The following is a 22,370-nucleotide window of genomic DNA, read 5'->3' as shown; positions in this document are numbered from 1 at the left end:
TCAGGTCAGAAATAAGATTCTGCATGTGCCTCAGACATATCCCAAGCTTCCACTCTTCTTCACAGTGGTAAGCATAAATGATGGTAAGAAGCTTTCCATCTTGTGCTATATGCTGATTTAAAAAGTAAAAAGTCTGTGTTTCAGTGGAGAGAAGCGCTACTACTCTTTTTGATGCCACCCAATGTATATTTGCTCATGTTTAGCCCTACACGTGACCCTGTGACCCAGTGTAGTACAGTACAGCAGTCAGGGAGAGCTGTTGGAATTCTCTTCAATATCTGTGGGCTGATTACAATCATACATTACATCAACAATGTGCAATGACAATAAAGTTTTAGATTAGATTAGATTAGATTAGATAATACTTTATTTATCCCACAACGGGGAAATTCACTTGTTAACAGCAACGAAAGATAGAATCAAGAGGGAATCACAAATGTACATATTTACAAAAAGTACTAAGGCAGAATGTGCAGATTTTATCTAATCTAATTTTATAAATTTTAAGTCATAAGTGTGGTTATTTAGTTTGCTCTGGGGTCATAACAGGAGACATGTCATTTTATCAGGATTTCCTAATCCTCTGTGATTCCTGCCAGTATCTAAGCTCTGGGATACGTATAAGTTGATACATCATGATATATCTCAACTCTTCTGGGAGGTTTGCTCCTTCTTCTCCGGTTAATCAGATATTCACACACATCGACTATTTCCTTTTAATATAACTGTCTGCTCTCCTCCATCCACTGCTGTTTATATAATGCTATTATGATATAAGACCATGCTGCAGTGCTAATGGAGTTGATAGGTAGCAAATGAAGACCTTTCTTCTTTAAAGGCATACATTAGAGGAATATTATTTTATATGCAAGTTATGTATAGTTAGTTATAGGTTAGTTAAAAAACAAAGTCTAAAAAACAAGTTGAGAAGCCCCTGTTCTACCTGTTCTAGTAAAAATCTAAATTCCAACTTTGTTCAATGATGATGGTCTCTAACTTTTTGGGGTGCAGGAAAGGCCAGTTTCTATACAGGACCTTAGAGAAGCCGCTTTCTGAGTGTGGAAAGGAAAATGTCTTCTAAGAAAACAAATTAGCACCTATTCTTGACCATTAACCCAGGCCTCAACTTCATTCAGCCTCTGTCCTGCTTTAGCTCCTTCCCTATAAGTCTGCTATCCATGAAACAGTTTTTTCTAAACCACATATGATTGTTTATTGCGATTTATATAATCCCTCCACCTCAACTATACCTGAGGCCCTGATCTCATTGGATACAGAGAAAACATTTGATCATGTGTTGATCATCATTGAGTGTTTTGGGGCTTGCTGCCACACAAATGACTGCATCTCAAGACTCAACTCTTGTAGTTAGAACAACCTGGAAATAAACATGTTCAAAACTGTAGAGATGACAGGGTATTACACAACACTCCCCGAATATTCTACATCAGTGCTGGGAAAACCCTCAGGTTTCTGGGATCCGCTGTCTTCCAGGACCTAGAGTGGGCATCCAATATAATGTAGTGTTATCTCAGATACCAAGTTAGGTTTAAATTTCTGGATTATAAATGTCCTTGAGTCCAACAAGAAACCAAACAGAGAAGCTAACCTTAGCCTAAAACTGACTGAGTTTTTCATTAAAAGATATGACTCAACACACAAGTGTCTAATTCAAAGCTTGACAGCCCAGACTAGTCTTAGTGTCTGAACTATTGCTGCTATCAATGCGGGCAAGGGCATTAGGGAATGGTCAATAGTTCTGATTGAAGCTGGTGTGGTCCTTAGTATACTGACAGACTGTGTTGTGTTGCAGATCATCGCTGCTCAAGAGGAGATGCTAAGGAAAGAAAGGGAGCTTGATGAGGCCAGGAAGAAGCTGGCCATGATCAGACAGCAACAGTACAAGTTTCTTCCCTCTGAGCTGCGGGAGGACGGCCAGGAACAGTGAGAGTGTACATGCCCCAACAGAAATGCAACAGTGATCCATGGAATGCTCAGGACCTTCCACTAGTTACATGAGGCTTCATGCTTCAGTAGAAACGTAACATTAGATAGATTGACTCCAATTCCAGCAATGTGTCAGGATCATTCAAGTCAAAATCATAATAATACCAATGATTAGGAATTTACATAAATATATATACTTTAAGTCCTTATTAAGATATCTGTCTATATACTTTTCAATATATCTATCTTTTTTTTTCATCCTTCTTTATCTTCATTGGTACATGCTGTGTGGCTTCCTAAAGTCCTGAAAATAAGTTATGCGCACCTTCACCGTTAGGACTTTCCTGTTGGATGTTATAGATATGAAGGCAAGCACAATTTATTCTTCTATGCAAATGATGCATAATCTATGCAAATTTTCTGTTCAGATGTTTTTTTGTGTGTGAACATGTTTAGGGGCAAAGAGACTCGATGTGTAAGCGACTGATTGTGTTCTGTGCTCCCATGACGGTGATGATATTCAGTACGTACATTAGATACTGTTTAAATCTAAAGTGACAATGAAATAAAATGTTGCCGTTTTTAAGTTTAGATTTGGAAAAATTTTACTTTGCGATGGAACAAATCAAAGTGGAAAAACCTTATTTTTTTAAAGATTGAACTATTAAATGTATTAGAAAGGTATCTTTCAATATCTACGTCAAAGTTTTGTGTGTCAGTATTTTGATTCAAGCAGCTAAAGTATTTAGGCCTGGATTAGAAGACCTGTTTGTGTAGAGATTATGAAGCCATATATTTAACTTCAAGACATTTGACATCATATTGACTGTATTTGGGTGCTCAACGTCTAGTGACTTACTCCACTAACATGTTATCTGTGCCTATGTTAGTATTTGATGCAGTGCTTATTACTTCACAGAGAATTACTGTCACAGCACAATCATGTGATTCTAATCTGCGATATACATGATGTTTTAGGCTTTCCTGTCAGATATTATTTACATAGAGTTCAGTTTATTTCTTATTACCAAGGGCCTAATGTTTGCTCACTTTTATTCCCAGTAATTTAGTGCTTTTAAGTGCCTTCAAAATGTATTTGTCAAGTATCATTAACTGATACTAAACATTTTCCCTCTAAGTGCACTTAATTCATAACTCATTCCATTAATGTATCACAGCATCATTTAAATCCACCCTTAGACCATATGTGTCTTTCTTTTTCATATTATTTTAGAACAAACATGGCACAACTAGCCTACTTTTTCTTTTGTTCACATTTTGACTTATCCGTGGTATAAATATAATGCTGGTGTACAGCGTACCACCTCATGGGCACTGTAACAGAGATTTCTATTCAATAAAGCCAGTTTTCAGTGAAACCGTTGATGTGCATTCCTTTCACACTTCATTTCATTGTTTTCATTTATTAGCATTCACTCTTCTCACCCTGTTCACAGAAAGGTTTCTCAACAAGTGGAAATTGCATTGGCTACCTATTAAATCTAGAATAAAATTTAAAATTCTTCTCCTTACTTACAAAGCTCTTCATGGTCAGGCACCATCTTATCTAAAAGAGCTCATAATACCTTACTACCCCTCTAGAACACTGCGCTCTCAGGACGCTGGGTTCCTTGTGGTTCCTATAGTTTCCAAAAGTAGATTGGGAGCCAGAGCTTTCAGCTATCAGGCTCCTCTTCTGTGGAACAAACTACCATTCTGGGTTCAGGAGGCAGATACGGTCAACACTTTTAAGAATAGACTTAAGACTTTCCTTTTTGATAAAGCCTATAGTTAGGGCTGGCTCAGGTCATCCCTTAGTTATGCTGCCATAGGATTAGACTGCCAGGGTATCTATCTATCTATCTATCTATCTATCCATCTATCCATCTATCCATCCATCCATCCATCCATCGACATGTCTCATTAATGCATGTTACTAACTAAACTTCCCTGGAGTTTCTGTCTCTGTCGTCCAGCAGGTTCTCATGGATCGTGGCTGCTGCTGTGATCCTGCATGACGTCCACTACATATATTGCTACTGTCATTATTGCTACCATACCTGCTACTGTAATCATTTTTATCAATTATTGTGATTCATTGTCATTTTATCAGTCATTGTGATTCATTGTCATTTTATCATTCATTGTAATTCATTGTCATTTTATCATTCATTGTAATTCATTGTCATTTTGTCAGTCATTGTAATTGTACAATATGTTTGTGTTGATTTGTCCTGTACACGTGACATCCATTGCACGTCTGTCCGTCCTGGGAGAGGGATCCCTCCTCTGTGGCTCTTCCTGAGGTTTCTTCCACCTTTTTTCCCTGTTAAAGGTTTTTGTGGGCAAGTTTTTCCTCACTCGAACCGAGGGTCTAAGGACAGAGGGTGTCACTCCCTGTACAGATTGTAAAGCCCTCTGAGGCAAATGTACTTTGTGACTTTGGGCTATACAAATAAAATTGATTTGATTTGATTTGATTTTTGTTTTGTGTTCAGTCACATTCATGTACAATTCGTGTGGAGGAAACAATGCAGCCCGAATGATGTTCATTCCTCCATCCAACCATCCAGCCAATCTGTATATGAACCATATTTGATGTTTAAAGCATATAATCATATCATATCCTGTTTACTGTTATTGTTTTTATTCAATACATTATATCTATTATATAGATAGATACAGATGTTATATCTAATTATATCTGTAGCAACTAAAACATTATTGAGGTTTAGTCAGGTATTAACCTCCAATGGTGCCCTAAAAAAAAAGGTAGAAGTGAAGACCACTATTGGCCCCCACCTTCCTCCCCTTGACCTCCCACCTGAGTCAAGGTGTTAATTAGATGAATCACAAATGAATTCAACTATATGCACCTTTTAAAAAAAACATAAGTACAACCTCACCTAAAATAAGTAAGATCCAACACGTGAATTTCAAGACAGAGTCACAGGATCAGGTAAAAAACCAGACTCACCTGTGCTTCAGTAAGTAGAGCACATTCCCACATTGTGAAACTAAACACTGTCACACACACACACACACACACACACACACACACGTTTTCATGCTGTGCACTGTCTGGTGTTCCTGTTTCATGCCCACCCAACATGCTCTGACTGACAGCAGGAAACTTCATTCACACACATCAGATTAAGATGAGGGGAAAAGCAACAGTATTTGATTTGCAGGTCATTATCAGGTGACATACACTGATTTACACTTCTCACTGTTTAATGCTTCAACTGCTCATTTCCTCATAACGTTATTTATATCACATTTAATTACGGTTGGTGAAGAATGGAACATGTTATTACTTTTAAGGTCTGTACTTAGGTCTTGTGTATTGCATTCATCTCCTTCATTACTTGGAATAAATCATTCTCAAATATCACGTATTATAGGCTCTCACATTGTTGGATTCTAATTCAAATGTATAATTATGTTACCTGCTGGCGTGACGGGTGGAGAACTGACAAACTAATGTGATGATATCAATGAAAACCGACCTGATTTCACACACACACACACACACGCACACGCGCACACACACACACGCACGCGCGCGCACACACACACACACACATACACACACACTGGTCATCTTGCTGCCTAAATATGGGCACCATCCTCGTGCGGATCCACTTTGAAAAAAAAACGTGTGGGGCTCGTGCAGCTGCTAGTCCATCCTCGAGCTCTCCTCGAGCAGTTCAGACAAGCCCTTCGCGCGCTCCTGTCCACCTCTGTCCCCGCCACAGAACGGTGCCCTCTGTCTCTGTCTCTGTCCGGATAAACGAGCTCTTCTCTTTGCTGAGAGAACACAGCCTGAGGAACCATGGAGGCCATCAAGAAGAAAATGCAGATGCTGAAGCTGGATAAGGAGAACGCGATAGACCGGGCAGAGCAGGCTGAGGGGGACAAGAAGGGAGCAGAGGACAAATGCAAACAGGTAGACACATACTGACACACACACTGGCTGTTTGTCTCCTCAAATCAGACACTACATATTGTTGGAGATATAATGTACTTTTAATAATGGACAATGTTTCAGATATGACTACATCAATCAGAATAACTTCACACAAAAGTTTGAAGCAGACTGGAGAAAGCAGCAGGCACTGATGGATGAATCCATCACACACACACAAAGGGTTAAAGTGAGAGAGGGAGCTGTGGTATTCTTCTCGCCTCACATGCACAAACAGCCTTACATGGTCAGCTCTGACCACAGATACTGATGGACTGACATCACTCAATCACTTTGCTGACTCCTCTACAGGTGCTCTCAGCTGATCCAAAGCTACAGTTTTGCTTTAAAGATGTTGAACAAAAGATAATTTTTCTCTTAAATGTGCAGTTATGCAGACCCCCCTGATATTAGTTTATAATTATACTAGTATTTGATTACAGATCATATCAGCAGAGTATATACACCAATTATTGATCTAAAAAGTTGCTGAATATATTTTTGAGGTAATTAGAAAAAAGTCACAGTTCTTTAAGAACAAATTTTAACATTTAGAATTTTAAATGTAAAGATTGTGACAGCTGTGGCTCAGCTTGTTGTTCAATTCCTGGATCCCTAGTTCAGTTAAAGTGTTTGGCAACATATGGAACATAGAATAGCTCCCAATAGCTGTGCTGTGCTGTGTGTATGGGTAAGCTTGGTATTATTGTTAACACATGAATAGGAAACTGTATCACTGCTGATGGAAATGTTAAAGCACTTTAAGTAGACCAGCAAACAACTATTTGTCAAGTCATCAATACCGAGTCCATTCTTTATTAGACAGTGGACTGTCCTTGGCCAGATGTGAATTTGTTAAAGCTGTTATATTGTTAAAGCACCTGAGCTCTAGGCCTAATATGGAACCTTGCAGGACACCATATCTAACAAACTGATTTTAGACACAGGCCATCCATAAGTAACCCTGTAATCTGCATGTTTCCCAAGAAAAAATGTCATGATCAGTTGTGTCTATTAGGAGTTCAAATGTAATACAGTGTTTTAAACAGTTAACTAATGTGATGCCGAAGGAAATAATTAATTAAAAAAATAGCTTGGTGAAGCCATTTATAAGATCCTAATTCTACTGTATCTCATGTTGTACATTTTCATGTCATATTACAAAATGTGATACAGCTGAATGTGCACCACCGTGCAAAAAAAGTCATTTCCATAATGCTTCAGCATAATAATGTCATGACTAGCCTCTTATGATTGATATGGGCTTACAGAGTCAAGAACTGGCTTTGCTTTCATGTCCATGGAAATGTCTGTGACTCACACTCACTCGTTTTATCATTATGGCACAGTGACCTCACAGACTTGATGTGATGATGGTGAATATGTCAAGAAATATATAGAAGCAAAGTCTGTGACAGCTCAGTTTGCAGATTCAGAGAATAGACATTTGGAGTCATGCATATGCTGAGCAACCAATGAAAATCACCATCCAGTTCACTGAAAATGTGCTGCCCACTGACAAATTCAGCTGCAAATGAAAAATGTGTCAGGGCTTATTGTTTTAGCCAAAGAACATATTGACACATGATATTCCTTTATGGATGACTTGCGGTCTCTCTCTGACTCCACAGTGTAACTGACAAAATCGCATAGCAATCAATGCATAGATAAAAACGATGCATCTGTCTACATAGCTTTTGTTCCCAGAGGACCCCAGCCGGCACAATTACTTCTCCTTGACTGTGAACATTGAACACTGACATATCTATTTCTGTATTCCCTCTTTGAATTGTTGCTCTTCACAGAAAGACATTCAAGGCTGTTGGTTTGGGAGTTGTCACAATGTCGACTGTAGGATCAGGACTGCTCCAGGCTATTTGTGACTGAGAGGCCTTACATGGCTACAGACTAGGAGAGACTGTCAGAAGTGATATAGGAAAGACATTTGTCCTGGGGACATTGTGGTCGGGCCACATCAAATTGGCTTTTTATAGTCCTCCAAGCTGTTGTTTTAAATGGCAACTTGCTGAAACAATCTTTGGAAATGAGTCATTGGCTAATAAAAGCCAAAATGGCTCCTCTCATTGTGAACAAGAAAACGCTTACATTGCAGCTCGTCGATTGATATTTTCTGTTATGGGGTCATAAACTGGGTTTATCCTCTCAGCACTTTTCATGACAATCTGCCTTTTACTGGAGTTTATTGGATATTAAGTGTAATAATTACTGGATGGAATTTGGTCATATCCTTGTGGCATGGATGGTAACTCTCTAGTCTTCTGACCACTCAAAGTGCTTTACACTACATGTGACATTCACCCAATGGCAGCAGAGGTTGTCATGCAATGGGGTTCTGTATCTTGCCCAAGGACACACCGACATGCAGATGGATCAAACTGGCAACCTACTGATAAGTGGACAAACTGTTCTTCCTCATGAGCCATAGCCACCCTAAACATGCTTAATGATAATAATAAATAATAATGTTGTCCCTTGGGATGGAGCAGAATCTTATAAATGTCTGATAAAAGTGTTTTCAGCTGAGTCTGCATTGGTTACTAGTTTAAAAATGAAGGAAGATCAGACCTGCCGTGCCTCGCCTACACAGGGAAGAAGATATGTTGAATAAAATGTCTTCCACTACATTTGATCAGTTTGTAAAAACTGTCCATCATTAGCGCAGCAATGGTGCAAAGGTGCAATGATTGAAAACTGAGTAGGGAAAAGGTGAAAAGAGAAAGACAATACTGACTTGAACATATCTTTTAATACCGAACCAAAGCCACTATCCATCCTGAACATAACCAATGTGTTTTAAGCAGCGTAAAACTGACAACACGTGGAACGCAAGACCTTTAGCTTTGTACATCAAACCATCCACCCTGACCTCCTCCTTCATTAGTTTATTCAAACATGAATTTGATATGAATTTGGTATATATGTATTTAGTAGGAGATTTAATCTGAACCACATTGGATGGAGAATACTGATTTTACAGGTCAAGCAAAAAGATGTTCTGTGACTATTTCATTATTCTTTGTGTCTATCTTTCCAACTATCTGACATGTTCTGTGTCTTGTGTGTTGTACACTCGGTCTGTAGCTGGAGGAGGAGCTGCTGGGTCTGCAGAAGAAGCTGAAAGGAGTGGAGGATGAGCTGGACAAATACTCAGAGTCGCTGAAGGATGCCCAGGAGAAGCTGGAGCAGGCAGAGAAAAAGGCAGCAGATGTGAGTAAAGGGAGCTGATGGCAGTGGTCAGTGGTCACATTACTGCAGAGGCACAACATTACATCCCTCATACAAACAGGTGTCATGTCGTTGACAAATTCTCTGATTCTGAGATCTCTCATATATCACCGTTTAATTCAGATGTTGTGAAAAGTAGCAGCAGTCCATTTAACTTGTGTTACTCCACAGCTGTAAATTTACACCATCACTGACACTACCAGTGCTATAAACCTTTAGTGTCAAGTCTTAGCTGCTCCTGTGTTTGAGACACCACTTTGTTACTGTCAGTCAAACTTTACACTCCCATCACCACACTCCACTATTTCATCTCCAACAGTCATGACTATTCCAATGTTGATCTTGAGGAGTACAATTTATAGCTGAGTTGTGCTAAATGTCCAAAGCATCATCATTAGCTACTGCTGAGCAGCAGGCTCCCTGCTGAGCTGTTCTGTCATGTACAGTATCAGATTCTACCAACGTATCATAAAGGTTGTCAGCACCTCGAAGCAAATGCCATCCACTCTACCCAATCTGGAGAGCTCGGTGTGGAGTATTTGGTTTCCTGTGTTCTTGCTTGGCTCATCTTGTACAGACTGCTGCTGCTCCTTGGACTGCTGCACTTACATTCATGTTGAACCACTCATAATGTATATAATAAACCACTATTAACCTGAACTGTGCTAGAAATTAGATAGATATTCAACACCATTAAATACTACGCTATTAAACAATATTGAACCCTGAAAGCAGCTATAGAAGCTACTTGTTGTATAGTAATATAATATATTAGTACTCATTTATTATTTTATTTAAACTTAATATTACACAACTATTTGCTGCTGCGTAAGATTTTAATCCAAGTACTCCAGAAAGACATTATTCCAGAGGACATTATTGGTCAGTGAGTCGTTTGATTAAAACGTACGAACAACTTTGAATGATCTAATACTAATGTGCACTTAAACGTTAGCCCTTTAATTGTTCATGTCACCACACTCAGAATCAGAGTCTGAACTTTATTTTGTAACCGGAAAAAGACTGCGTTGATTCCGCCCTGACTCCGTTGCCATGGACACACCTGAACCTGCAAGAAGCGGAGTCGGGTCCTCTCAGGATGGCGGCCTTCGCGTCCATAGACTCCGTACGAAGGAAAATTCAAACACTGCAGCAAGTGGCGTACGAGGCTGAGGACCGAGCCGCGCTGCTGCAGGGGGAGGCGGACATGGAGAGGCAGGCCAGAGAGCGGGTAACACGTCGGAACAGTTCACAGGAGAACTGGAACACTAGCTGGTGTTACGGTTTAACTAGCGACCCTGTTAACTGACGACCGTCAGCCGAGAATGCCTTTGTTTAGTTTGGACTTAACGTTAGAAAAACATAGATAATGCGTCTTTGGTGTCTTGTTTGACATTTACAGATTCTCTTCCTGCTTTCGACAACCGTAACTACCGTAGCTTGTTACCAGGGATGCGTTCGAAATCGCTGAATGTCGCGAGTTAACACGGTCGCTGACTAAACCGAAACACCGGAAACGATGGAAATTCATGAACTCCGAAAGCACGCGACTTTGAACGATGAAAAACAGTTTTAGATGTAGAACAGAACAGCACTTCATTCATAACTCTGCAGAAACAAGTCCAATGATCTCTTTATTATTGCTGTGTATTTCTTTATCATAGATTTTTTTATTCTCCGTTTGTTTCTTTTCTTTTCTTTTAGATTTTACAGTTAGCGAAACTTATACTTTGCATAATAAACTAGCTATAAATGACTGTTTGATCGGCGTGACCTCAGTTTTTAAAGCCTGTCTCGTCCCAGGTGTTGTTTCTAATTGTATCTGTACAGGAGCTTGACCTGGACTGGAGTCACGTATTAGTTAGTCAGAGCACTAAACGTTAATACGAGCATTAATTCTGGCGCTATTAATATAGCCATATTCATCATTTTGATGCTGTAAGAGTTAAATAGACAAATAAACATAAAATATGTTGCATTGATTATGTCTTTTACATTTTTGATGTATTAAAATTCTTATTAATTATTGGCTAATTTTCTGAATGCTTCTTCCGTGTGTGTGTGTGTGTGTGCGTGTGTGTGTGTGTGTGTGTGTGTGTGTGTGTCCCTACAGGCTGAGGCAGAAGTGGCATCTCTAAACAGGCGTATCCAGCTCGTAGAGGAGGAGTTGGACCGAGCTCAGGAGAGACTGGCTACTGCTCTGCAGAAGCTGGAAGAGGCTGAAAAAGCTGCAGACGAGAGTGAGAGGTAAAGAGCTTTGTGTCCATCCACATAAAATCTATTTCATATAGTTACCAAATACACAAAAGAAGTCTAATCAAACAGCCACAATCGAATTGACATGCAGCAAATCTGGAGCAGGTTGTATCTCAGTATAGGAGTACTGGTTTGTTTCAAGGGCTCGAGGTAAAATATAACAAAGATGCCATGTAGTGTGTAGTGTAGTACAGTGGTCCCTCGTTTATCACGGGGGATACGTTCTAAAAATAACCCGCAATAAACGAAATCCGCGAAGTAAGTTTTACAATTATTATCCATGTTTTAAGGCCGTAAAACCCCTAACCACACACTTGTATACACCTTTTTACACGCATTTTGTACAGTACTGCCTTAGTTAATCAGGACGCAGAACACGTGCGGTTCTCCCTTAGCCAATCAGGACGCAGAACACAATGCGCGTTCATACTGTACAGTACGCTGTAAATAAAAGCATGCAAAATTACACTAAAAAAATCCGCGAAACCGCGAGTCCGCGAAAAGTGACTAGTTTAATTTGCTGAATAGGATAGCTCATAGCATCTAAAAATATATAATATAGTATAAAAAGGCCCCTTCAACAGTTAAAATGTTTTTCAGATGTACAGTTGAATCTCACAAACATCCATGGCTTTGTAGGAGAGAGACTATGTAATATAATAACAATTATTTTGTAATCTTGTCATTCAGAGGAATGAAGGTCATAGAGAACAGAGCAACAAAAGACGAGGAGAAAATGGAGATCCAGGAGATGCAGCTGAAGGAGGCCAAACACATTGCTGAGGAGGCCGACCGCAAATATGAAGAGGTGGGGAAATCACTGGCTCTTCGTGGTCTTTGCAAAACATTCTAAACATCCCAGATGATTCAAAAACACAAGCTGCGTCCCAATGCCATACTCCAAACGAATGCTTCATGCTAATTCTTTAGTGTGTTCACATTGGAAAAGTGGCTTCAATCAGCACAATCAGGGATGCCAAATATAAAAGAATAAACAGAATATGTCATTGATATAAATGGTTGACAAAAACAGGTGGCAATAAGCAAAACACTCACTCACACTAAGAAATTAGGATGTGATGTGATAACACTCCAAATAATGCTGTAAACACAAATTTTACAAATCTTGAATTATTTTTCTAAATGAACTACCTGTTTCTGTATTTGGTATACGGGGAGTTATGAATTTACAACTCGGACTCTGTCTTCGTAGCCAAGACATGAAACTCACTTGGGGTCTTGGGAACAATGACTTTGTCCCATCTCTGAAACTAATACATACTATACACAATTAGTGCAGCATGTAGTATATAATCCGACACAGTAATAGTGTCAGTGAGGATAAATGCTAAAAGTGACATAATAAAGAGTGTGAGAAAAGATCATTGTTGTGGGAGTTTGGAGGAGTCACTGTATATGCTGAATGGTTGCAGGTTGCACGTAAACTGGTGATCCTAGAGGGAGATCTGGAGCGTTCAGAGGAGCGTGCTGAGGTGGCTGAGGCGTAAGTCAACACCCGCACCTTGAAAACTCACACCGATACAAGAGTGTACTGTACATTATTCATGTTGTCATAGTAGAGATCATGTGATCACTACTGTGACAACATGTGATACATTTTACACATTCACTGGTCATTGATGAATTTCTTACTGAACAATAATATTATCCCTTTAGTGTTTATATTGTAATCGGTGGGAATTGTGAGTGTTGCATGGTCTCATAAGTCATAATGATTTCTTTAACAACTGCAACTAATGATCATTGTCACTTCTTTTGTCAACAGACTAATTAATCATTTGGGTTAGAAAGAGAAGTAGGAACGCATGTTGTTGCCTTTGTTCTATATAAACAACCTAAATGATTAATCAGTTGTTAAAGTTGTCGAACCAGTTGACTAATTGATAATTCACCTGATGAATCAGGTACCATATATGAATCACCAGCTGCAGAATATAACAAATGCACTAATCACATACAAACCTGGGGCCAGATGTGTAAATAATGTGTATGCACAAAACCATGCGCGCAACTTTTTCACCACATCATCTGGTATTTTTAAAAGAAGAATGTGCACCCACGTACTTCAGACCAGGTGGTTGAAGTGAAGTATTGCATAAAGAAATATCCAGGCTGGTGCAGCGGCAGTATGAGTCATGCAGTTGAGTTGTATGTTTTACACAAAGTCCGGTTATGTGTTTAAAAGTCTAAAGATAAAAACTGTTCTTAATTGTAAATCACTTGAGTGTAAAGTTTGTTTCAATATGAACTCCTTTAATTAACTGTCGATCATCCTTCGTCGTCGTTTAATGATCACGATAGCCACAGTTGTACAGAATGGTTGCACACAGTTAAACAGCACTTGTTATTCTTTGCCGTTCTTCTCATTGACAGGTCTAATAAGTGGTGGAGCAGATACAAGTATCGATATGCACACAGATGTTTCTGCGTTCATTTATGGGAGTGGAAATGAAGGTTGTGCACGTGCATCTGTTCCCAGCTGTTACACACAGCTTGTTTTTCTATCTTTGTGCGTACACACAGTTTTAGTTGTGAATCTACACACATTTTTGTGCATCTGGCTCCAGGATGTGTGATTTGTGTTCTCCTTCTGTGTGGTTTCATGTAATGCAATGCCTAAATACACCACCATCACTTGTGTGGGACTTGTTATTGTTTGTTATTGTTTTATGGCTGCACACTGTCCCTCCTCACCCCTGACCTCCTGGACTAACCCCTGCAGACAAGTGAGGGAGCTGGAGGAGGAGCTCCGACAAATGGACCAGAATTTGAAGTCCATGGTGTGCGGAGAGGAAGAGGTACTTACTGTAACTCAAGTCCAAGGTCTAATTCTGACCTGCTGCCTGCCCTCTGCTCCTCTGGCCTGCAGGCTCTCAGCCCCTCTCTCTGTTTTCTGTCTAATCTGCTCTCTGATGGATGATCTATGCTGCTTTTCTTGTCAACAAATCCCATGAAAAAGCTACATTGTTACATGGTCACTCATTGGTTAATGTTCAGGTATAGTTTTTTTTAGACATGGTAAATGTATTTCAGGCCTTGTACAGGCCAACAGCCTTTCCCGATCACAGTTAAGGCTGCCAGTATGTAGCCTGTGAGGCATAATCCATGAAGCACTTGCTGCTGCAAGTACAGTTATAATTGAAGGTGACCTCGATCAGTGTATCAGTAGTGTAATGGCAGCTGAGTGCTTGGTGAGTGAGGCATGCCCCTCCAAAGCCTGATGGTATTCCTCCTGGCTACAGCGCTCGATTCAGCTCCACTAAAAAGACTTTAACAATTCAATATCTCCATTTCCAAACACATTCGTGTGGTGTTTTTCTGATTCATGTCTTCAAGTGAAAGCAGTAAGAGTATTCATTACTGAGAAACAAACTACCACTTTGGTTTGGTTTGGGCCTTTTCATGGGGTTTGTTGACAATAGGAACAACAATAGACTTTCATTTTGGTGTTTGGCAGCCTACACTGACCCTTTAAAACACCCTTGCATCATTCAGTCCTATGAACTGTCAGGGTTTGATCTCTTCTGCTGTCCTACCTTTCAAATCACTGCCTTTTCTTCTCTTGCTTTTCCTCTTACATCACTCAGTAAATCAGGTGACCTTGAAGAAGAGTTGAAAAATGTCACCAACAACTTGAAGTCACTGGAAGCCCAGGCTGAGAAGGTACAGTAAGAGCTGAGGGCGTTCAGCCACCGGACTATCCGGTCACATTGTATATATGCTGTCCATACTAATATACCAAGTGTCGACAAACAAGTCCAGACACTCTATGTCCATTCAACAGCACATGTACAGACAGATATGGAGAGGAGGATGGTCCTTGAACAAATGAACCTTAGTTTCAAATTCTGGATCAAATGTGACAGACAGTTGCTTTAAATGACCTTGGTGACAGGAAATCTTACTTTGTGCATTACAAGTCCCCGACAATAAAACTTTTAAAACTTCGTTTTGACTTATGTTAGTTTGTAGAACATCTTTTTTTTCTTTTTAAACGGTATAATCACAGTTTTGTGAATTGGTTAAAGCTTGTTTTTGTCATGCAGTAGACAGAAATACATCAAAAAGGTTTGTAACCAACCTTTTTCCAAAATGACTGATGATCTATGACCTGAATGTATTGTAATGAATATGTTAGAGAGGCATTTTAAATTTGCATTCAGTTATGCGTCCTGCTTGCCTTTCTTTTCTTTCAAAATAAAGAAGTATATTTGCCATGTATTTTTAAAGTCTGTCTCCTCATGGACTGTAAATGTATTTGTATTTGAATTGTACTTTCTAATTCCTTCTATGTTTGTATTTCAGTACTCACAAAAGGAGGATAAATATGAAGAAGAAATCAAAGTTCTTACTGACAAATTGAAAGAGGTGAGCTTTTTTCATCTTTGTGTTACAGTGTTACTCTAACTGCTCCATGGTATGGAGAGAATAGCGAGTCTGTTTATTGACAAATGTTGCTGTGCTTTGTGTCTCAGGCTGAGACCCGTGCTGAGTTTGCAGAGAGGTCTGTGGCCAAGCTGGAGAAGACCATTGATGATTTGGAAGGTATTCAACACTCACCTTTTGTCTCTTCCAGTTCTTCCACTGACACCAGTGACATGTCCACTCACTGTCCTGCAGTAAATAACATTTAAGCAGTTAAAGTAACCATCAGCTGTGTACTGTCATTTGAACTGATAAAGTACCAAGTAATTTTCAACTCAATTACTGATGATCAGGTTCATGTTATTTGTCTGGTTATGCAGTCTGAGAACTGGTTTGTACTTAGTATGTAAATATATGAGAGTCACCAGCTGAACATACCCAACGACAGAGTGAGCTACCAGATACAGATATATATTTTCTGATATGATGCTGCTGTGTTAAGGTTTGGTTAGATTTAGCTAGAGTATGTTTATGAATTGTCATGTTTCTATAGATGACCTATTAACCATATCCAGACAAAGTGAACCTGCTGAAATGATACAAATACTCTAAAACTGTATCTCTATCAGTATGCAGTGTTAGATATACAGAACGATACACTGCTCTGTGCTTTTCACTTTTGTAGTCTTGTCACCTTGATGAGCACAGTTAGACGAGGATCTGCAAAGTAATCAGTAATCATGGTGCTTTCAAATGCCACACTGAGCCTTTGATATTACTTAGGTGGAGCTCACATCCACAAAGTGTATAATGCTCAAAGTGTACTATCTGCATGTGCACAGCTCTGAGGTCCAACATGACATGAATTCTGCTGATGTATAGTATAGTATAAACTGCACTCTAATACACACATATAACATACATGCATGTTGCTAAGTTTATACTGCAGTTGGATTTTGCATAGGTGCTTCCATACGTCCAAGTGGTCATACATTTTGGTCTCTGCACAAATGTCCTCAAGATATCCATGTACACCCTCAGAGACATGGGCAGAAACAAAGTTTACATCACAAGGAACCTCACAGCTATGTGTAATTCAGAGGGCTCAACATGCATACCATAGACACAACAGCCAAATAAGTGCCATAGAGTGAGTCAAATGGCAGAAAAAGACAGCAGCAGAGGTCGTATGTGAGCGTTTCCTGCCTTCACACTACCATTACAGTTGCATGAATTGCCCTGTGTGTTTGTTAGGCTTGGACTGAGACTGATCCTGTGGCTGCTCTGGCAAGTCTTGAGTGGAGCATTCATTAATAACACTGCAGTTTGTGGGTATTTAAACTATTACTATTTAAACTCTATAGAGCTTCAAGTTACAACTAAGTAACTTTAGCTGTTGTGTGCCTGATGAGCTGTAGAAATGAGCTCATGTGATGATGACGATGGTCGAAGGGTCTCAAAGCTGTTTTGATTTTCTCTTTGTTGTACTCTTGTTTCCTATCCCTTTGCCTCATTCTGTTTCCATTGTTCTTTTCTTGGTCTTGCTATGTGTGTGTGTGTGTGTGTGTGTGTGTGTGTATTTGTGTATTTGTGTGTGTATTTGTTTGTGTGTGTGTCCTGATCCAGATGAAGTTTATGCTCAGAAGCTGAAGGGCAAGGCTCTCAGTGAGGAGCTGGACCTTGCACTCAACGACATGACTACTCTGTAGCCACTCTCTCACTTCCTCTCGGCTCTTCCTTCCTGTCGGAACTCTTGTCTGCTCGCTTCCTGTTGTCTTGTTCCATTCCAGTGATATCAGGGGCTAGAAGATTCTAGAAATGTACTGTGCAGAATGTGCAGCCTTCAGTAAGCTGTATCCGTGTACACTGGTCTTTTTACAGAAGGTTTACAGAGGTTTCTGCTCAGCCCATCACTGTTGTGTGTTTGCTGGTTCACTGACTTCATGTCCTCTTTGTTCACATATTCATGTAAATCTGTTCTCCCTCCACCTCTGTAATAAATGTATTAAAGCTCTCTTGACTTTTCTGTCTTTTTCCAGTCTTGCCTTTTTTTCCTCTTCCATTTACTTCCTCTATTTGACTTTCAGAAGCAGTGTGTGTATAATAAATCAATAATGGATTTATAGCAAACCATCATGCATTTTTAGAACAGAAATAAGGAAGTATGAAGTGTATTCAGGCACCCTCTCACCATGTTTCACAGAGCTTTGCCTCCACCCTCATACACGAGACGGATGAAGTGAAGACGATGAACATAAAATGGCTGCTGTAGTTTGATCACAGAGTTTAGCTTCAGTGAGGTTGCCACTGAAATGACTGCTGCTCAAATTTTCACTTAGTGTCTTCACTTAAAGTATTAAAAAATTTCACTTAAAAAAAATCACTTTAAGGAGATTTACAGTGAAGAAGTAAGTTCTTTGCATGAGGCCCACTGTCACTGAATAGTTAATAAAAATAATGTTATTTTTTCTCCATTGATTTGCTGCATTAGTGCCAGCTGTGATCTGAGACAGAAAATACAGTAATGTAGTGCTAAAAACATCAAACACATTCACTAATTATACTTCACACAACACACTTTTCACCCTGAAGTGCAGATTTCAGCGGAGAGTCTTATTCTCAGTCTTCAGTTCACTGCGGAATCATGTCATGTAAAATCAATGGAAGCAAAGAGAGCAACATTTCATCTGGCTTCATCATCAGGTCAGAGTAAGAATCTGGAATGTCTGGAACCTTGACTTAAACATTCCCATCAGCCTCAGCTGAATGCAGTGTTTGCTGCTCTGTTAGCACGTTGTTGAACATGTTAAAATTATACCAGCAACATATTAACATGTTAGCTTTGTTATTAGAATATTTATATTAGCATTTAACTCAAAGTCCAGCCCACATAGCTGTAGACTGAGTAGTTTAGTTTGTCTGCATTGCCATTTTGGTGCTTTCTTCTTTGACACGAGTACATGACTGATTGTATGAAGGCTGGTGAGAACACTGAAATTCTTCTTAAAACGTGCAATAAACAATGCAGAATACTGCACTGTAGATTTCATTACTAGTATTTCAACATTGCACAAGTACTGGAACTGCTCTGGACTACTCCATATCTATCCTGTCATTGATATGAGGCCACTTTACACCTACTGTAAAATTCTACCTGCTCACACACCTTGGAACAGTGATGCAGTTTCAGGTGAAGTTCATGAACGTAGCAGCTTTTGTGCATAACTATTATTATTATTAACTCCGTCAGCCAACACCAGGATGTGGGCCTTAAATCTAAGAAATCTAATGCCACACAAGTGAATAAGGTTAAAAAATAATAATAATAAATATCAATCAAGTCAAATTTTATTTGTATAGCCCAAAGTCACAAAGTACATTTGCCTCAGAGGGCTTTACAATCTGTACAGGGAGTGACACCCTCTGTCCTTAGACCTTTGGTTCGAGTGAGGAAAAACTTGCCCACAAAAAAACCTTTAACAGGGAAAAAAGGTAGAAGAAACCTCAGGAAGAGCCACAGAGGAGGGATCCCTCTCCCAGGACGGACAGACGTGCAATGGATGTCACGTGTACAGGACAAATCAACACAAACATATTGTACAATTACAATGAATGATAAAATGACAATGAATTACACTGAATGATAAAATGACAATGAATTACAATGAATGATAAAATGATTACAGTAGCAGTGGAACCTATGATAGAGATAGAGAGACACAGATGCCCAGCAGCAGGGTAGCAGTAATGACAGTAATAATATATAGTCCTATGGCAGCATAACTTAGGGATGACCTGAGCCAGCCCTAACTATAAGCTCTATCAAAGAGGAAAGTCTTAAGTCTATTCTTAAAAGTGTTGACCGTGTCTGCCTCCTGAACCCAGAATGGTAGATTGTTCCACAGAAGAGGAGCCTGATAGCTGAAAGCTCTGGCTCCCAATCTACTTTTGGAAACTATAGGAACCACAAGGAACCCAGAGTCTTGAGAGCGCAGTGTTCTAGAGGGGTAGTAAGGTATTATGAGCTCTTTTAGATAAGATGGTGCCTGTATATATACTGTGAAACCAGAATTCACTACTTGTTGGTGAAGTGAATGAGAGAGTGATTGTGCTTGCATGCGTGATGTGTGTGATGGATTTACTATAGTTAAAAATTTCCCTAAAACTTCCTGGAAAGCTTACTGCAATTAACTATACATTTAACTGGGTAGTAATTATTGGCAATTCTAATTCCTAATGTGACGGTCAGACTGAATTAGGAAAGACTTGGAACTAGACTCAGGGTTACCTAAAGTCTGTGTGAAATTTGTGAACAGGTAAACACACAGTTCCAATAATAAATGCAAACTAAATGAATGTTTGATGGATTTAAATGGAGCAATTATTTCCAGGAGTCATTTATATGATAGGTCCATTATCTGACAGAAAATCAATTGATTAAGTGATGAATCATTTGTCATTATAAACATAAAGAAGGATTTGTGGCTTTTTTCTGTTTGTTATCAGAATAAACTGATTATCTTTGTGTTCTGGGCCGGTACGCAAACAGAAAGTGACTTCAAGCAACAACAATGACGCATGGTCTGTCTAAAGGACCTCTAAAATCGGTGTGAAAACAGTGTGTGTGTGTGTGTGTGTGTGTGCGTGTGTGTGTGTGTGTTTTAAGGCATTTTATCATTGTCTGAATGTGCGTATGAACGGATGTAAAAGTCTTTGAGTGGTTGGTAGGTCACAGAGGTGCTGCTCTATTCAAAGGAAATAGATTTGAAAGCTCACCTGTGACTTTTTTTCCATCTCCAGAGAAACTGGCCCAAGCCAAAGAAGAGAACCTGGACATGCACCAGGTGCTGGACCAAACCCTCCTGGAGCTCAACAATCTATAGAGACCTCTTCAGAGCTACATGGAGGGCAGCCAGAAGGATACAGCAAAATAAATGAATCAATACATTTTCAAAGAATCTCCCACCTAAAGATTCCAGTGTACACCCTTTCAGATGGAATTTTGTTGTAACATCAACAGTTCTAGTAAAACAAGATGTGCAAGGTGTGCAGTGATGACCAGCAAAGTGTCTATTTCAAACTGAAAGCTATTTTGTGTGCACCAGAAACTGCATACACTGTAGAGTTCCTCATGAATGAAACTTTCCTGGCATGCACAAGAGGTCATCAACACAAGTTTGTCAAGTTGAATCAAGAAAGGTTTCTCATGTTTGACCAAACATGATGAATCCTTTCTCCTTGAATATATTAATAAATGTAACCAAGCCCACCTCTATATCTTTTAAGGATAAGGATGAGAAACTTCAAGTTATATGAGACACTCTCTTTCACACAGCATAGCTTGTAGCACTGGAAACCTGATGATCTGATGAAACCTGATCTTTTTCCATCAGTCGATGAAGTATGATACAGGAATTTCAAAGACCCATTTTCACTTCCCATTTTCGTGCTAACACCTAAACAAATCTGAACTATAATGAGGGCAGATCAGAAAACGCTCAAATGATTTTAGTTTGTTTGTTTTATAGTCATTTGTAACAGTTATGAAAGGCACTGAGAAATTCTGTTTGATTGGACACGTTCAAATGTCTTCTATGTACTTTGTGGAGCAACATTTAAGTTGTATTACCTTCAAACATACACAGTGCTTTCCTGTGTATTTGATTTTTGAGTATTTGAGTATTATGCACTTCTTGATTGGCTACATTATCTTAACACCTCCATCTTTTCAATGAAGTTACATTTTATGTCAAACTTTGAATAAATCTCTTATATACATTTAGAAAAGGTTAATTCCTGAAATAATATCAGAATTCCATGACAGACTTTTTACAGTGAGATTGTACTTTGAAACATACGTACAGTACAACGTCTGTTTTTCTGTGCCAGAAGGTTCTAATGTGCTGTTAACAAACTGATCAACAGACACAAATAAATAATAAGCTGCAATCATTTCTGTCTGAATGCAAGTGTGCAAATGATTCATTCATGATCAGAATGTTTGTTTTAAATTTGGCATGAAATAAAGTCGTTGCATTACCCAAGTTATTACCCATGTACAGTTAAGTTGTTACGATACTTTGATACAAAACACAATATGTTTTCATTGTTTAGTTCAAATATAGTTCATATTATTATGGATGATCAGTATAAGCTCTTTGAATGAAACAAAGAAAGTGACATGATTTCGCTGATAATAACATCATTCCCAGTGAATTCACCCTCATCCATATTTAGCCTGTTGGTTGATGGATCTGACCAGTGACCTTTAATGTTTAGGCCACCACTGCACAGGTTAGTACATGTCAGCACCTGCACTATATTTATATATCATGTTCATATGTACATACTCTGCACGTGTGGTTAGATGCTAAACTGCAGTTCGTTGTCAACTTGTTACTTTGTGCAGTGACAATAAAGTTGAATCTAATCTAATGGGGAAGACACAATGGAGTCACCTTTATTACATCAGGATAAATGCCACTGGGTTCCCAAACATACAAAAGAATGAAAAAAAAACAAACACTAAGCACAACCAAAACAAGTTAAGAAAAACGAAGTCAATAAA

General features: G+C 39.1%; 2 protein-coding genes across 12 annotated transcripts in view; both read left to right on the top strand.

The window, feature by feature from the left end:
* The window catches only part of tln1 (talin 1), a 67,920-nt gene extending 64,594 nt beyond the window's left edge, over positions 1–3,326 (top strand). For 3 of the 4 annotated variants that reach the window (XM_027281015.1, XM_027281012.1, XM_010748911.3), the window contains one exon: positions 1,814–1,948. In XM_027281015.1, the coding sequence (XP_027136816.1) occupies positions 1,814–1,948 (135 nt within the window). Of the gene's footprint in view, positions 1–1,813 lie in introns of all 4 variants that reach the window. The other variant, XM_027281017.1, reaches the window with a different exon arrangement.
* A 2,269-nt stretch (positions 3,327–5,595) lies between these two features.
* On the top strand, positions 5,596–21,846 carry tpm2 (tropomyosin 2 (beta)). Of its 8 annotated transcripts, none has more exons than XM_010748917.3 (9): positions 5,596–5,896; positions 9,017–9,142; positions 11,274–11,407; positions 12,107–12,224; positions 12,850–12,920; positions 14,160–14,235; positions 15,743–15,805; positions 15,913–15,982; positions 20,603–21,846. In XM_010748917.3, the coding sequence occupies exons 1-9, from the start codon at positions 5,783–5,785 to the stop codon at positions 20,683–20,685; spliced, it is 855 nt and encodes a 284-aa protein (XP_010747219.2). In that variant the 5' UTR covers positions 5,596–5,782; the 3' UTR covers positions 20,686–21,846. The 8 variants fall into 8 exon arrangements, with proteins under 8 accessions (XP_010747219.2, XP_010747217.1, XP_010747218.2 ...); XM_010748915.3 differs by lacking the exon at positions 14,160–14,235 and adding an exon at positions 15,025–15,100 and having other exon boundaries at positions 5,597–5,896; XM_010748916.3 differs by lacking the exon at positions 20,603–21,846 and adding an exon at positions 17,429–17,822 and having other exon boundaries at positions 5,597–5,896.
* Positions 21,847–22,370: the final 524 nt, after the last annotated feature.

This window comes from Larimichthys crocea, chromosome I (assembly GCF_000972845.2).
Source record: "Larimichthys crocea isolate SSNF chromosome I, L_crocea_2.0, whole genome shotgun sequence".
NCBI classification, from domain to species: domain Eukaryota; kingdom Metazoa; phylum Chordata; class Actinopteri; family Sciaenidae; genus Larimichthys; species Larimichthys crocea.
Note: the sequence above shows the minus strand (reverse complement) of the source record. Positions and strands in the feature narration are given on the sequence as shown.